General features: G+C 35.4%; 2 protein-coding genes across 2 annotated transcripts; both read right to left on the reverse strand.

Annotated features, from left to right (window-relative positions):
- Positions 1 to 4,067: 4,067 nt before the first annotated feature.
- On the reverse strand, positions 4,068 to 5,003 carry LOC143391672 (olfactory receptor 4C15-like). The gene has a single exon (XM_076844431.2). It carries the CDS (start codon positions 5,001 to 5,003, stop codon positions 4,068 to 4,070), a length of 936 nt encoding a protein of 311 aa, XP_076700546.2.
- An 8,091-nt stretch (positions 5,004 to 13,094) lies between these two features.
- LOC143391673 (olfactory receptor 4C15-like) lies at positions 13,095 to 14,030 on the reverse strand. The gene has a single exon (XM_076844432.2). The coding sequence runs from the start codon at positions 14,028 to 14,030 to the stop codon at positions 13,095 to 13,097; it is 936 nt and encodes a 311-aa protein (XP_076700547.2).
- Between the last annotated feature and the right edge of the window lie 1,894 nt (positions 14,031 to 15,924).

Here is a 15,924-nt window from a genome sequence, read left to right on the forward strand (position 1 = left end):
TTTAACTTGATGATGTACTATGTACTCACCTTGATGTCAAGGTGAGTACATTAGAAATCTAAGAACAGGTCTAATATCATTATACTTGAAGGAATAAGTTCTAACTAGCACATGACAATTCAAAGATTTGAATCTTTTAAAACAGCTGTTGTTGTTTATCGGCACTTATGTTTTGAGTACTATCCTGTGGACTCATGGATTACATCAATTACTTTCACTTTTTTTTTTTAGTTTGGTAATGGTCACTAAATTGAGGAGGAGTCTGAGTCAGAAAGGCTGAGTAATTGACACACATATACATAGGGTAGGGCTAGGCACTGCATTAAACTTGGTGCCCTAAATCAATACCCAGGTTTAATCACAACATTACAACTTGAAATCCTCCAGGCAAAAATGTGAAATATAAATCTTACCACTTATCAGTTCCTTGGAAATTCGAGTGACAAATGTCTCCTTTCTCCATGGAGAAGATCCTATTCAGTGGTGGGCAAACTGTGAAGTGGTTTCCAAGTCTTCCTTCTACATCTAAGGGAGAGATAGGAAGAATCCCTTAGGCACTTGGGATGCGCAATGTTCCCACTGCATCTCAAGTGCTGCTGTCAACAGGATTGAAGGAAAAAAGAAAGTGAGGAAGCAAAGTTTCTTCCTTGATTTCCAATTGCAATTTAAAGAGGATTCCCTGAGAGTACATGAACCTGTAAAATCACTTCTCAGTTCCCTGTAGGGCTTGGAAATTTTCCATCAGCATGATTTGCCAAGAGACAATTTTGTGTGGGTTTGACACTTGCTAAAATGGTTATGAAACTATTATATCCCCCCAAATTAAAGGCTTTCTTTTTCTTTTCTTTTAACTTCTCCCAGGTTTCCATTTGAAGATGTGTTCATTCCCCATCATGGTAGAAATAGGCCGCTGTGGTAAGGGGGGGGTGGTGGTGCAGAGAGTGTCTGCTTGCACAAGTAGAAGAAGATGCCAGTGCACTTACCAAGTGTAAGAGCTGAGTTCTGCAATAAGGCAGCAGCAGTCCACAAGGACAGTATATTTGTATCGTATGTATATTTAGGGAAATATTTTTATAAATTAGAGTGCAATTTTTAGTCTAGAAATTGATTTTAAGATCCTATGATGTTAAAACTAAAAGCATAATATCTAGCGATTAATATTTGCTCTGTAAGTTTATTTGAATAGAAGTTCCAACAGGTCTGTTTAATAGAAAGAAATAGACACTGAGACTGAAACTGGAGGCAAAGCTAGGACATAAGTTCTCAGCCCCTTGAGGAGTGTCCAAAGCCTTCTGAACCACATGGCCAGGTTAGTCATAGCAACAACCCCATTTTTGCTTCATTTAGCTTTGTCACTGTGACAAAAAGACCTGACAAGAAAAATGTAGAGGAGAAAAAGCTTATTTTGGCTCAGGGTTTCAGAGATTCAGTCCATGGTCAGTCCACTCCATAGCTCTGGGCCTAAGGCAAAGCAGAACCGCATGATGGAAGTGTGTGGTAGAGGAATTCTGCTCAGAACATCACAACAAGCAAACAGAAAGCCCTCCACTCACCAGGGACAAAAAATGACCACCAAAGCATGGCCCCTGTGACCTACTTCTTTCAGCAACACATTAACAGCCAATAGTAATCACCTAGTTAATTCACATCAGAGGATTAGTTCACTGGTTGGGTTAGGGCTCTCATAACCCAATCATTTCACTTCTGAACATTGTTGCGTTGTATCACACATGAGCCTATGCGGGATACTTCATATTGAAATCAGAACACCTATCTACATTGAATAAAACTCCGGAAAATGACCTCTACAACTCCATTAAACAAAGAGAGGGGCAGTAATAATGTAGAATAGGTAGAAAAATTAGGCATTAAGGAGAGGAAAGTCAATGTTAAAATAGAAAGAAAAAGAAAGGAACATAAGAAGAAAGAGAAAGAGAAAGAAGAACAAATTATAAGAGAAAGAAATAAAGGAGAGTAGGGAAGAGAATTAAAATGGGATAAAACACAGGAGATGGAAAAAATCCAGTTAATGATTTGTTTAAAATATGTAAAATGACTTAAATGTGTGAAGAAACAATGAGAGTAAACAAAGCAAAGTAACAAAAATACTACACAAGAAAAACAAAGGAATAAACAAGAAGTCTAAAATTCCTCCTTGGCAAGGTATTTAAGATGATGAGACTTCTTTGAGCTTCTGGTTGTGAAACCCACCAGGTATCCAGGGGTGGCAAATGTCCAAGCTACAATACCATATCTTGTGAATACACGTGGGTGTACAAGATCAGCATTGGGCTGGAAAACTATAATTATTTTTCAGCACACCTAGACATTGAAAATGGAACACAAAACTGAATAAAAAACTGTTGTAGCCAGGATTCTGCAAAATTTATTAATTAGGCTGTTAAGAATAAATATTGCTGGGTAGATGTTTATTAGTATTTGTTTATTTTTCTACTGAAAATTTTATCTTCTTTACTCATGTACATCAATACCTTAGTATAAAATGGTAAAATAGGTTTGTATACAAGTGCATGATGGACCAGATATAAATCTGTAGTAGTCACCACAATATGTCCTAAGTAAATGTTTTATTGTATGGTATTTCAAATATTGGATTCACAGATTCATAAATGTATTGACCTAGTGATACCAGTTCCTCATTTCTCACGGTGAATCTTGAGAAATACATGAACTGTTTAATGAAGAGAACTGTGTCCCTGCTATGAGAACAGACTTGTGGAGAAGAAAGGGAACAGTAAAGGACAGGGGCCCTGGCATGCCTAAGCCTTTGTGACATACCTGGTCTGCTGCAGACCCTATGCTTTGTCCAGTTGGTGTTTTAGACCAAATCTTAATGCCAAGACGACTTACCCCAAATAGCAACGGAATCCTTTATATATTCTATCATATCTGTTCTTAGGAAGAAAACTAATATATGCATTATTTTACTTTGAGCCTGGCATGAATGATTAAGAAAATAACAGAAAAAAAATAATGGTTTTGTAGAGAATACTCAGTAGACATTTTATTAATAATGTTGATGGCTTAGAAGAAAATTGAAATGTTTTTCTGTAAATGTATTTATTCCAGAAGCCACATGGTAACATGGTATTAAACAACCTTAATTATGAGAATGACAAATAAGATGTGTTTAAATTTGAATGACCTCTTTATTGATAATTGCTTCAATAGAATTATTTTCAACTGGGTAGCACAAAATCACAAAAATTTAAATCACCAAGTAAATTAAGTTATATTCTTTTGAAACTTTTTTTTCTAGATTTATTCATTCTTGGAGCTGGGAGGAGTCAGTTCTTCACATTTGCAGCTGGTCCTGGTTTTGTTGGTAATGAGGCATCTCAAGAAATCCCTTTGATTTTGCTCTAATAAGAGATACTCTTGGCTGACTCCTCCCTGAAATCTGCCTCCTCTTCTCCTCCTGAGCCTGATCTTTATCCAGGAGGAACTCACAGTAGGCAGCACAGAGCCACACTCAGGGTTTATCTCTCAAGAAATTCCTGAGGCTGCATCAATTCTACAGAAATCATAATGGAACTACCCTTACCAATGGAGTCCTGTGATACAGAACTCCTGCAGCAGAGGTTCTGTTATTGCTCTTCTCTATGCTCTTCCTGAGTTCAGGTTGTTTTTGATTCCAAATCACTGAGCTCACCATCCTCAATAAATCTTTTTTGCACTTGAAATAGTTTGATTAAACTTCTGATTCTCATGTCAAAAATGTGCTTGTCGTCTTTTCTCCCCAAGATTTTGGAAAGCATGAAGTTAATGTTCAACATTCTGACAAGTAATTTTTCTTTTCATTCTTTATCTTGATTAGATTTCCACTAATCATAAAAATCAACTCCCTTTAATTTACATATCAGGATACTTACTGGCCAACTCAGAGTATACTTGCTATAAAAATTAAAACATCATCTTCAATGGCCCAAATGCATTTTTTCTATAGAAATACATTACCTCTTAATAGGTACTGAGCATCCTATAAAGTTTTGTCTACCATAATTTTGATTTCTTTGCTCTTTATACTATTTTGGGGGTCTAATATCTTATTTTTCATCAGAAACTACCAACAATCTCTTCCACATTTTCCTTATAGCATTTTTCACTTCCCTATTTCTAAAAGTATAAATCAAAGGATTGAGCAAGGGAGTCAGGATGGTATAAAATATTTCCACCACTTTGTCAAAGGGGAAGGCAGAAGGAGGCCTTGCATATATAAATATGCATGGGACAAAGAACAAAACCATAACAGCAATGTGAGATCCACAGGTGGACAGAGCTTTCCTCCGCCCTTCAGCACTGTGTGTTCTCAGGGAGAACAAGATGACGCCATAGGAGATAAGCAACAAGCAGAAAATTATCATGCACATAAATCCACTAGTGGCAACCACCAAAAGGCCTAGGATGTGAGTGTCAGTGCAGGCCAGCTTCAGTAATGGGTACAAGTCACATATAAAATGATCAATTATATTGGGGCCACAAAAGGGCAACTGGAACATAAAGATAATCTGTATGATAGAATGCAAGAAGCCCCCTGTCCAGGCCACCCCCATTAGAATGCCACAGAGCCTCCAGTTCATGATGGAAGAGTAATGCAGGGGCTTGCAAATGGCCACATAGCGGTCATAGGCCATGGTTGTGAGGATAATCATCTCTGCCCCACCAAAGAAGTGCTCAGCAAAAAGTTGAATCATGCATCCTTTATAAGAGATGGTTTTTCTCTCATATAGGGAGTCCACAATCATTTTTGGTGTGATAGCAGAGGAGAAGCAGGCATCCAGGAAGGACAGGAATGCTAAGAAGAAGTACATGGGGGAACCCAGCAGTGCAGGGCTACAGAGGATGGTCACTACAATCAGCATGTTGCCTCCAATAGTTGCAAAGTAGACCAACAAAAACACAACAAATATTGTTTTCTGAACAGTAGGATTCTGTGAAAGTCCTAGGAGGATAAATTCAGTTATGAAACTTTGGTTTTGCATGATTTCCAAGGAAAGAGTAAACATGAATCTATTTTCATTGAAGTTTGCAATTATGATAAAGATTTGATTAGGTCCAGTTTATAGTTTTCGGATCACCAAGTATTTCAGTGCACCAAACCATACCATTGTCTTTAGTACTTTTTTTTTTTTTGTATTTGAGAACACAAACTTAAATATTTATTGAGGATAGGAGCTTTAGATCAGGCATAATTGAGGTGGAGATATAATATTTATTACCTTGTTAGAGCTTCTATAAAGATGAGTGGAACCATCCATATATGGTAGAGAAGAAGAAAAATAGTTTTTAATCTCAAAAAAAATTGATGATTTACTAGTGACTTCCCTAAGTAAATCATTGGGAAGCATTCTTCACCTCACCTTCCTAAGGAGGAGATGAGGACTGTAGATGTATTATTCATTTCAGCCATTGTTATGGGAACAGGCATGGGTGAGTAGCTAACCATCTCTGATCTGGAGACTCATGCCTACAAAACAAAATGGCATTCAATTGAAGCTGTAGTTGTAAAGCATGGCTATCCCTCAAAACTTTCTTTATCATCTAAACTGAATTTGGTCTTTTCAGGATTCAATTTCTTCTTTATCAATGTAAAGGATCTATGAAAACACACCAAGTGACAGACAGCACATCACATGATGGCACTAAATGCTTAGGTTTTTCTTTTTTTAAACACCTCATTTAGACATTAGAAGAAAAGTTTATAAAACATTATTTTCTACTTCCAAATGTTCAAATGTTGTGATAGTACATAAGTGAAATAAGGAAAAGAAAGAAATTATGCAAGATTCACTGCCCAGGGAACATGCTAGAATTTATATCCTTATTTCTTTGACAGGAAACTCATGCTTCCAGAGGTTATGTTCAAGCAAGAACCAGGTGCTTGTTCTGGGATGTTACAGAGAACATCTGTCTCCACTCCAAGTCCTTTGCACTGAATGACTCTGGGAAGGAGTAGGGATTTCTATTTTCCGTGGAGGACTTCAGTGCTGGGATGACTTTTCTAGAGTTTCTCTCCACCTGAGTGATTACACCCTCTGATTCATCAATGAATAGGAATCTTAGTGAAGAAATAGAGGAAATGATGAGGAATCAGAAGGTGATGGTCAATCAGTTATATATGCAAACTGGCTACCAGCATCTTTCTATATCTTAAGACTTGATTAATCATTTTCCAATAATTTTTACAATGTGGGTGTAATCAAGTGAAATTCCCCAGTATGCTCATTTATTGCTTACCCATACATCTCCCAAGTTCATGTTAAGGGTCATATTTGGAAACTTGAAACTTGGAAATATTGCTTATGATAATATGTTTTTACTAATTATAGTTATTATGAAAAGCCAGTTGCCTTTTACACTGAAAGCATTTCCATGAGCCCTCCAATTACTCCAAAAGGATACTTAAAATTCTATAAGTCTCAGGTAATACTGTCATGGGAGTTTAGTAAGAATGTCCATCAATAGGTCTCCTGTGAGGATCAGATTAGACCCTACAGGTAGAAACACTCACTGTTCAAAAAGAAAATAAGTGGAGCGGAGGTTAAAGGAAGACAGGCCCTATGTTAACCTAATAATTAAATAAATCTTGCCCTTTCACATCCTTTTCTAAGGATGTTTTTAAAATAATGCAATTTAAACTTTTAAATATTCATTGAATATAAAACACCCAACTCCTTATTTTATCAAATAAAGGAATTTCCTAAATTTGTGTCAGAATATCAATAGTGGAGAATATAGTGTGCTAATGGTTTTTATTATAAGGTTTATCATCTTAATTTTTGAAAGATAATTGTCTTAAAGGCAATGGGTTATTTTAGATTTAATTCAGGAACAGAAAAAAAACAGTAGTAGAAAAATTTATTAACTGTAAATATAATCTATTGTTTAGTTAAGGGTAAGTTACTATTCATTATTATTTCTAGGCTAATTTAATATGAAAATATTAGAGGCAAGTGAATACTAGTCAACAACAGAAAGATGTTTATGCAAATCAGATGTTTACAAATTGATACCATATGATGGTAACAAAACTATTTAAACATAGGTGAAACACTTTTACAGTAAGCTAAATGAGAAAAACAAGAAAATTTCCAATAGCTTAGCTTATTTGGAGTGATATATGTAAGATAATGGTATAATGTTATATCTGGAAGAAAATATATGAATGATACACACTTTCAAATTGCAAGATATATCTGGTTATGGTTTTAATAATACTTAAAATTGATCATAAGTTTAAACATACAATACCAGATTTCCCACCATTTAGAGTTCAGCAAAAGAAGGTGAAGTCAAGGGAGATTGATTTGAAAAGGAGAAAATAACTAGTTAACATAGAATAACATAGAATTTATACCAAAAATTTGTAACTATTTTGAACTTTCCATAAAAAGCTGCCCCATGGACAGAACCCTTCCTGTCCTGCATGCACTATTTTTTTAGATCAATTTTAAACAGGTTCTCCTACAGCAGAAGCTTATTCTGTCCATATTTCTCATGGAACATTCTGTGGTCTTTTCTTTCTTGGTTGCCCTACTGTTGAGTATGCTGGAGCTGTACCTGAGATTTCTCAGGGCCCCTTGGCAGCATGAACTCTGTGAACACTGGGCCATCTCCTGAGCAGTAACCTTGGGAAGTTTGCCTCTCTATGTCCCACTACTCACATTGCCCACTGTTTCCTTTCAGGCAACAAAAGTAACTCTATCACCAATTGTGTTGAAAATAATAGAATTTCTGTTTCAACCTAAAAGTACATATAACATTGAAAAATAAAAAAAGGAATTACTAGTGAAGTAGTCATTGTAAATAGTGTTTTGCAACTATATTCAAGCAGTAAATTTCAGAAGCAGTTATTATAAGCATATGTGCATATCAATCACATTTGCATCCATATTACTATTTCAAGTAAATATTGCTATTACAAATTAAGAGAATGAATCAGAATCCTATTAGTAATTACCTTTTTTTGATAAGTTATTTAGCCTCCATATTTTTGATCCAGAATTATCATTCATCTCTAAAATATTTATTCCTTGTCCATCTAGCTAAGCAATTTTTTTTTGTGACAAGCTAAAAAATGTAATTTTCAGACTTTAGTGTATTTTATCTGCCATCATTCTGACCCTAAATATTATATTATTTATACACTGAATATTTCTGAAATTAAAAAAAAAAAAAACATTTATTTGTTTCCACCTTGGACCTTTCTTATGGATGCATGAACTTTCTTATCTCAGTAATTTAGCTCATATTAAAGAAGTGACTAAGTCATGTCAAGAAGCATTAAAGAAGTTCAGAAATTCAGGCACTTGGATTTTCCTGAATAATTCTGAGGAAGGAAACTAAAACAGTTTTTCTTTTTTAGGTTTATCAAAAAAAGAAAAAAGAAAAAAAAGTTTACTGTCTTAGTATTCATTCAATTCACAAAAAAAAACCCCAAAATTTTAAAACAAAGAATAAGATCTTTGCTTTATCACAAACACATCAGGACTCTGAGAATATGTAGAAGTCAAATTTTTGCGTATGCTTGAACAGTTTGGTATTAATTGCTGCATGTGAGTCAGAACTAACATAATATGGATTTGACTTGGCGCATATGTTGAGTTTAATGCATTAATGCATATCTGTCTTTGTTTGTTCAAAACTTTCTATGGCTGAGCAGTAAGCACAATATAGTTTGTGTTGACAAAAAATACATTCCATTTTCCACATATATGCAAACAAATCTGAAAAAAAAATTGTCCTGTTTTTTTAAAGGTAAAAACTCTATCTTAAAGCACATCTCTTTAAGCTCAGTTCTTAGGCATTCTTATCATAGTTTAAGCCAATTATTCTTTTTTAGAGTTAGGGATTTATCACATCTAATGCACTATTAGAAGACTGTACTTGGTGACATGAGTTATTCTTTCTTACTTTTAATGTCCTTCCATGTGCCTCTTGTAAGTTTGTAGTTATGGAAATAGAAAAACCTACATTCTACATCAACAATTGTGGATGATATAGTAATACTTACCGTGCTCCAACCTTAGTAAACTTTATACAAACTCAGAAAATTCTACTTTTGGATCTTAAACCTCCAGATGGGGAATACGTTAGAGGATACACGATAAATTAAAATTTATTAACAACAAAGAAAATGCTTTAGGAGAAATAGGACAAAAATATGAAGTTGTTGCCTTCCTAAATTATTTGGCTTTAACTTGATGATGAAAATCTAAACATATGTCTGATTTAGAATCATGTAAAATATGTTTTATTATCAAGTGCTGTCTTACAGGATCCAAATGTATTATTTTTACCCCTTCACTCTTGTTGAACTTGGTAATATTATGTCCATTAAAGATAAGACCTGACAGCCACAATGGCTGAGTAATAAGTTCAAATATGCACAGTATTAATAGGCCCAGGCATTGCATTGAACTTGGTACTCTGACCAAAAAGCACACTTTAAAACACTGCTTCATAATTTGAAAGCTCTCTGAAAAACATGGATTATAAATCTCATCACATATGGATTTTCTGAAAATTCTAATGATGAACACCCACTATTAGGAGAAAATTCCATTCCTTGGTGAGCAAAATGTGCAAGTTGTTTCCAGTTCTTCCTTGAATATGTAAGATGTGGCTGAAGAGCCTCTCTGGCAGTCAAGATGGAGAATGTTCTCAGTGGTCCACAATTGTGATCTTGAACATGGTCTCAGGAAAAATAAAAATGGAGAAACAGGTTTCCTCCTTGATTTCCAACTGGAATTTAAAGAGGTTTCCCTGAGAGCTCACGAACCTGTTGAATTGATTCTCACTTCTCCCTGGGGTTTGGAAATTTTCCATTAGCATTATTTCCATGACAGATTTTACATGTTTTTTTTGTTTGTTTGTTTGCTCAGTTGTTTATGAAACCTTATGTCAACTACCAATTAAAAGATTCTCCTGTCTGTTTCTAATTTCTCTTGGGTTTCTATGTGAACATACATTCACTCTCCTTGATTCTCAGAAATGGAACACTGTGTATGTGGGGATGTAATATAGTGTCTTACTATAGAAGTAGGGTGAGATGCCAGTGTACTTGTTAAATGCAAGACCTGATATCTGGGATAAGGCACCATCAATCTACAAGGATAATGAGTGTTGTACTCAGACTGGGGCAGCAACATGTGCTTGTTAAAGAGACACATTTCTGTAAACATATGGAAACTTTTACATTAATCTAATTTTTTCCATCAAAATTTGATTTTGAGATTCTATGACTTTCAAACTAAAAGCCAACTTCTGGAGATTAAAATAATTTTATCTTTCATTTTTAGTTGAAAAGAAGGTACAATAGTTCTGTTAGATGAAAAGGAGCAGCTCTTAAAACTGAAGCTTGAGGGGGAAATGGTACCTAGCTCCTCAGGTCCCTTTTGGGGGGACCACACTAAAACATTGGCTTCTTTGTAGTCTTTATGTGAATATCCTTCCTTTAAGAATATCCTTCTTTCATTTTTGCTTCAACATCTTTCATTTATTCTATTTTACCATATTTTGTGACACAAGATGGTATCATTTCTATTTGTGTGCTTCAGCCTAAACTTGGAGATAGAGTTTAGCAGAGAGAAAAATTCCAGAACCAGAACCCAAGCTTTTATACAACAAGGAAATCTCTAACACTCTGCCCCACACTGGCATGCAAAGTGTCACACAGCCACCTTCCAGGTGGAGCCAACCTAAACCCAAGAACCCACAGATAGACAATGAAGGAAACCACTGACTTATTCAGAACACCTACTGCATACCATGGATGCAAACTTCAAGATGAGTCAGCCTGACCAGCATATGCATATTTGAAAATGATAGTAGGGAAGACATAGGAATACTAAATAACAGTGTGAGAATTCAGAGCCAAATGGAAAAAAAAAAGTTATTTTCAGTGAAAGAAAGATAAGGAAGAATAATCAAAAAACCCCATAGTGCAAGGATTGTCAAAGATCCCTGGTAGGAATAAACAGTAGTTTGGGATTGAAGAACACTATAGATTTTGAGCAAAATTATGATTTTTATCTGAGTTGTGATGCAACATAATATACTTCCTAAATAATTTCATTATTTAAACTTGAAATCAGCTATCATCTTGCTTCTGATATGTAGTTTCTTAAAAATTTTCCTTTTTTATTGCCATATGTTTCTGGATATTAATTTGATAACTACAGTAAGTACAATAACTTGAATTACAGTAAACAACAGTTACATTGCCAAAGAGGTAAAAACATTTGAATGAATTTCACCACACCTAGGCAAAATCAGCACAGAATAGAAAACAAAGCTAAAGCAATGACTGTTATAAAGCGGCTTCTGAAAATTCTGTTAAGAAAATTAGAAAGAAAAAACCCCCTGTGATGTCTTTCAGGATTTCTTTATGCTTTTGCTGAATGTTTTGTTTTCTTTAATCATGTACCATTACCAGAGTATACAATGAGGGGTTAAGTCTTAAAGTTAAAAAAAAAAAAAAAAGGTCTATTTCAAGTTTATGATGGATCAGATAGGAATCTATGGTGGTCACTGAAGTAAGTTCAGAATAACATATTATTTTATAGTATTTGAAATTTTGGATTTACAGATTCTTAAAGTCACTGAGCCAGTCATAGCAGGTCTGCATTACTTGAGCTAGCTCTTAGAGATGAATAAACTGGTTTGAGTTTGTAGAGATCAATGTCTTCTGTGGGCATGGAAGAGACATGATACCGCTACTGTAAAAACAGAAAGATGATGGAGAAAAAAGGGAATGATGAAGGACAGTCTAAACATGTGTCACACACCTGGCTGACTGCAGGGTATTCACATTGTCCAGATGCAGTTTCAGACCCTAAATCTTAATCTCGCTGTGGATTTACAACAACAGTGAAATGTTATCTGACCCTTACCATGTTTATTCTGGGGAAGCAAATGATTATCACACTCTTTTACTTTTGGCCTGGCAAAGGAAAGACCAGAAAGATTTAGTGTTTTGTTTTTTTTTGTTTTTTTAAACCCCACAATATTCAGTAGGAGTTTTATTGTTGTTGAAGGGCTAGGGAAAACTGAATAACCTTACTGTAAATACATTTATTCTGGAAGCCACATTGCAAACTGAGATCAAGCAACCTTAACTATGAGAATGACATATATGATGTATGAATTTGAATGATCTCTGTATTGATATTTGTTGAAATAGAATTGTTGTCACTTGGGTACAGAAAGCCATAAAAATGAAAATATCAAATAAATTGAAATATTATCTTGTTTTAAAGTTCCCTTTCCTCTCTGGTGCCTCTGGATTTCCTCTTTAAGGCTGGAGGACAAAACTCTGTACTTCCACAGTTGGTCCTGGTTTTGTTTATGCCTTATTTCAATTCCCTTTGATTGTACTTGAATAAGAAATACTCATTGTTAAGACCCCCATGAAAGTTGCCTCCTCTTGTTCTCCAAACATGATTGACACTAAGTTGTGCTGACCAAAGAGGAACTCACCCACCATACGCAGGTCTGGGCCATCAGGGTCTACCTGTCATGAAATTCAAGAATGACTAAACCTGTACAGATGGTAAGGGACCCATCTTAAAGATCAGGGTCACATCCTAGAAGAAACTTAATGAAGTTTCCACTAACATTCTTCTGAATGCCTCTCCTGAGTTCCAGTTGTTTTTTCTCCAACACCACTGAGATCAATATACTAAATCAAAATTTCTTTTCACTTGAAATACTTAAGTATCTGTCTCTAATTTCTAAGATACTTTTGTGATCCCGCCACAAGTTTTATCAAAGCATGGAATAAGTGGCCTGAAATCTGCCAAGTATTATTTATTTCCTTTTAAAATATATTAGATTCTAAGTAAGTATAAAATTCAATTAACTTCAACCTAACATAATAGGATGTTGACTTGCAAAGTTGAGTAGATGCCTAAAAAGATAATGAAAAACATCATCTCTGACCCCACAGTACTGGCATTTCTATAGAATTGTGTTACTACTTTAGAGACAATGAGGGTCCCATCAAGTTTTTCTTGTTTAAGACCATTTTGAATTTGTTAGTATTATATTATTTTTTATGAAGTTTAATATTTTTATTTTTCATCAGAAACCACCACAAATCTCTTCCATACTTTCCTCATGGCATTTTTCATTTCCATATTTCTAAAAGTATAAATCAAAGGATTGAGCAAGGGGCTTAGCATGGTGTAAAATATGGCCACCATTTTGTCAAAGGAGAAGGCAGAAGGAGGTCTTGCATATGTAAATATGCATGGGACAAAGAACAAAACCACAACAGCAATGTGAGTTCCACAGGTGGACAGAGCCTTCCTTCGCCCTTCAGCACTGTGTGTTCTCAGAGAGAACAAGATAACACCATAGGAGACAAGCAACATGGTGAATATTATAATACAGATAAACCCACTGTTAGCAACCACAAAAAGTCCAAAGATGTGAGTGTCAGTGCAGGCCAGCTCCAGTAATGGGTACAAGTCACATAAGAAATGATCGATGACATTGGGCCCACAAAAGGGCAGCTGGTAAATAAAGAGAATCTGTATAATAGAATGCAAGAAGCCCCCTGTCCAGGCCACCCCCACCAAAATGCCACAGAGCCTCCAGTTCATGATGGAAGAGTAGTGCAAGGGTTTGCAAATGGCCACATAGCGGTCGTAGGCCATAGACGTGAGGACAATCACCTCTGCACCACCAAAGAAGTGTTCAGCAAAAAGTTGAATCATGCATCCTTTATAGGAGATGGTTTTCCTCTCATAGAGCAAATCCACAATCATCTTTGGGGCAAAGGCAGAGGAGAAGCAGGCATCCAGGAAGGACAGGAATGCTAAGAAGAAGTACATGGGGGAGCCCAGCAGTGCAGGGCTACAGAGGATGGTCACTACAATCACCATGTTGCCCCCAATAGTTGCAATGTAGACCAACAAAAACACAACAAATACTGTTTTCTGGACAGTAGGATTCTGTGAAAGCCCCAGAAAGACAAACTCAGTTATGAAGCTTTGATTCTGCATGCTTTCTGAGAAATAAGTTTTCTAATAAAAGGTATGTCTACTCTAAGATAATCTTCTGCTAATCTATTGTTATGATAAAGAAATATTTTCTTCATACCAGTTTATGATTTTATAGTTCTCAATAGTTAGATGCACCCTGATGCAAAATTGTCTTTAGTGTTTCTTTTGTCACTGAGAGCACAAGTTACGTCATTTACTGAGGCAGGAGTTGGGGATCGAGCCAACTTAAGGTAGAGATGAATCTTAGAGGACTTAACTTACTAGAATCTCTCAAAAGGGGAACGGAAGCATCCACATGTGATTGAGAAGATTCGTAGTTTCATCTTGAGCGCCAGCTTTGGTCATTTACTTTTGACTTCCTGAAGTGACTTGTTCAGAAGCATTCTGAAGCTCATCCATGTAATGAGGAAATAAGGACTCAAATTGTAATAGTCAGTCGGCCATTGTCATGGAAGTGGGCTGAGGTGAATAGCAAGCCATCTCTGGACAGGAGACTATTACATCTATAAGTAGAAGAAATAATATGGATTTTCATGGATACTCCTCAAAAGTTTCTTTAAATTTGTATTCTGAATAAGCTTATTAATGATTTCTCTTTTTTTTTCATAAAAAAACAAGGATCTATGGAAAAGCACCTAGCTACAGATATAAGTATGCATAAAAGTTTGTTTTTAAATTCATCATTTAAAAATTAGAGCAGACTTTAACTGAGACAATAATGCCTACTTCTGATTGTTGACATAAGACTAATTGAAATAAGGCAAGAAATCATTTACCATAATTATTTTCCATATTATTTACAATAATGATACACCATAGGGGAAAGAATTTCCATGTGGAATCTGCCTTTGGTCAGCTCACCCCAGGGAAAAGCAGGAAGAGAATGAAGTGAAAGCAGCGAGAACCATGGCTCCAGGCTCTTCCACTGTATGCACCAGGTTACTTAAAAGTCCATGAGCTGAAAACTCTTTGGCCTATGGATTAATAAGCACATCTGTCAATTGACTTCTTGGGAAAATCAGATAAAGATTTGGATGTGAAAACATCAATAGGCAGTAGCTGGGGAAGATGAGGTGTGGGGAGAGTGACCTGCCCCAGCCCCTGACCCAGAGCACAGATAGCATCAGTTTACTCCAAGTTTCTGCCTCATCATATCCTAGGCTTCTCTTTTACTCTTCTTCTAATGGGTATTAAACACAGAATATTTCCTTTGGGTAGTAATAGTGAAAAACTTGTTTTTAAGTGTGTGACACTTTTAAAGGTCCTTGGTAGACTCTGAATATTTGAAAATTTGATAGACCTTAAATGACTGTGGCCTCAGACCCACATGCATCTACTCCTGTTTCAGGTGGCCTCATTGAACAACAACAACAAAATAGCCAAGAAGGCTGGTGGTAGGAAGGAAGACAAGATCCTATGTGAATCTAATAACACTTCTTATGTCTCCACTTTCTTTATTTGAGGTGCTCTAAAAGTAATACTATTTTAGAATTGAAATAATTAACATATGCATAAAATCTAAATAAACCAACTCATTCATTAGTCAAAATTAAAAAAAAAACCCTAAAATTGGAAAATAATGTGCTCATGACTCATGATTTCAAGTCTTCTAAAAGCAATTGTCTTAAATTCAGTGAGTTATCCTGGATAGATTAGAGCAGAACAATCACGGCAGTAGAAAAACCACTAAAATATATATAATGGTATTTAGTTAAGAGTAATGTATCCATGTTTATTTCATCATCTTGACAGATGTAACTATAAGAATATTAAGAGATACTGTGTGAGAGATATGCAGGGAATTTCTGAACTCTCTGAGTAAGTTTTCTCTTGATCTGAATTTATTCCAAATAAAAAAATAAATTAAAAACCATTAATTTTCTGCTACCAAAAT

Source organism: Callospermophilus lateralis, chromosome 2 (genome assembly GCF_048772815.1).
Source record: "Callospermophilus lateralis isolate mCalLat2 chromosome 2, mCalLat2.hap1, whole genome shotgun sequence".
Lineage (NCBI taxonomy): Eukaryota > Metazoa > Chordata > Mammalia > Rodentia > Sciuridae > Callospermophilus > Callospermophilus lateralis.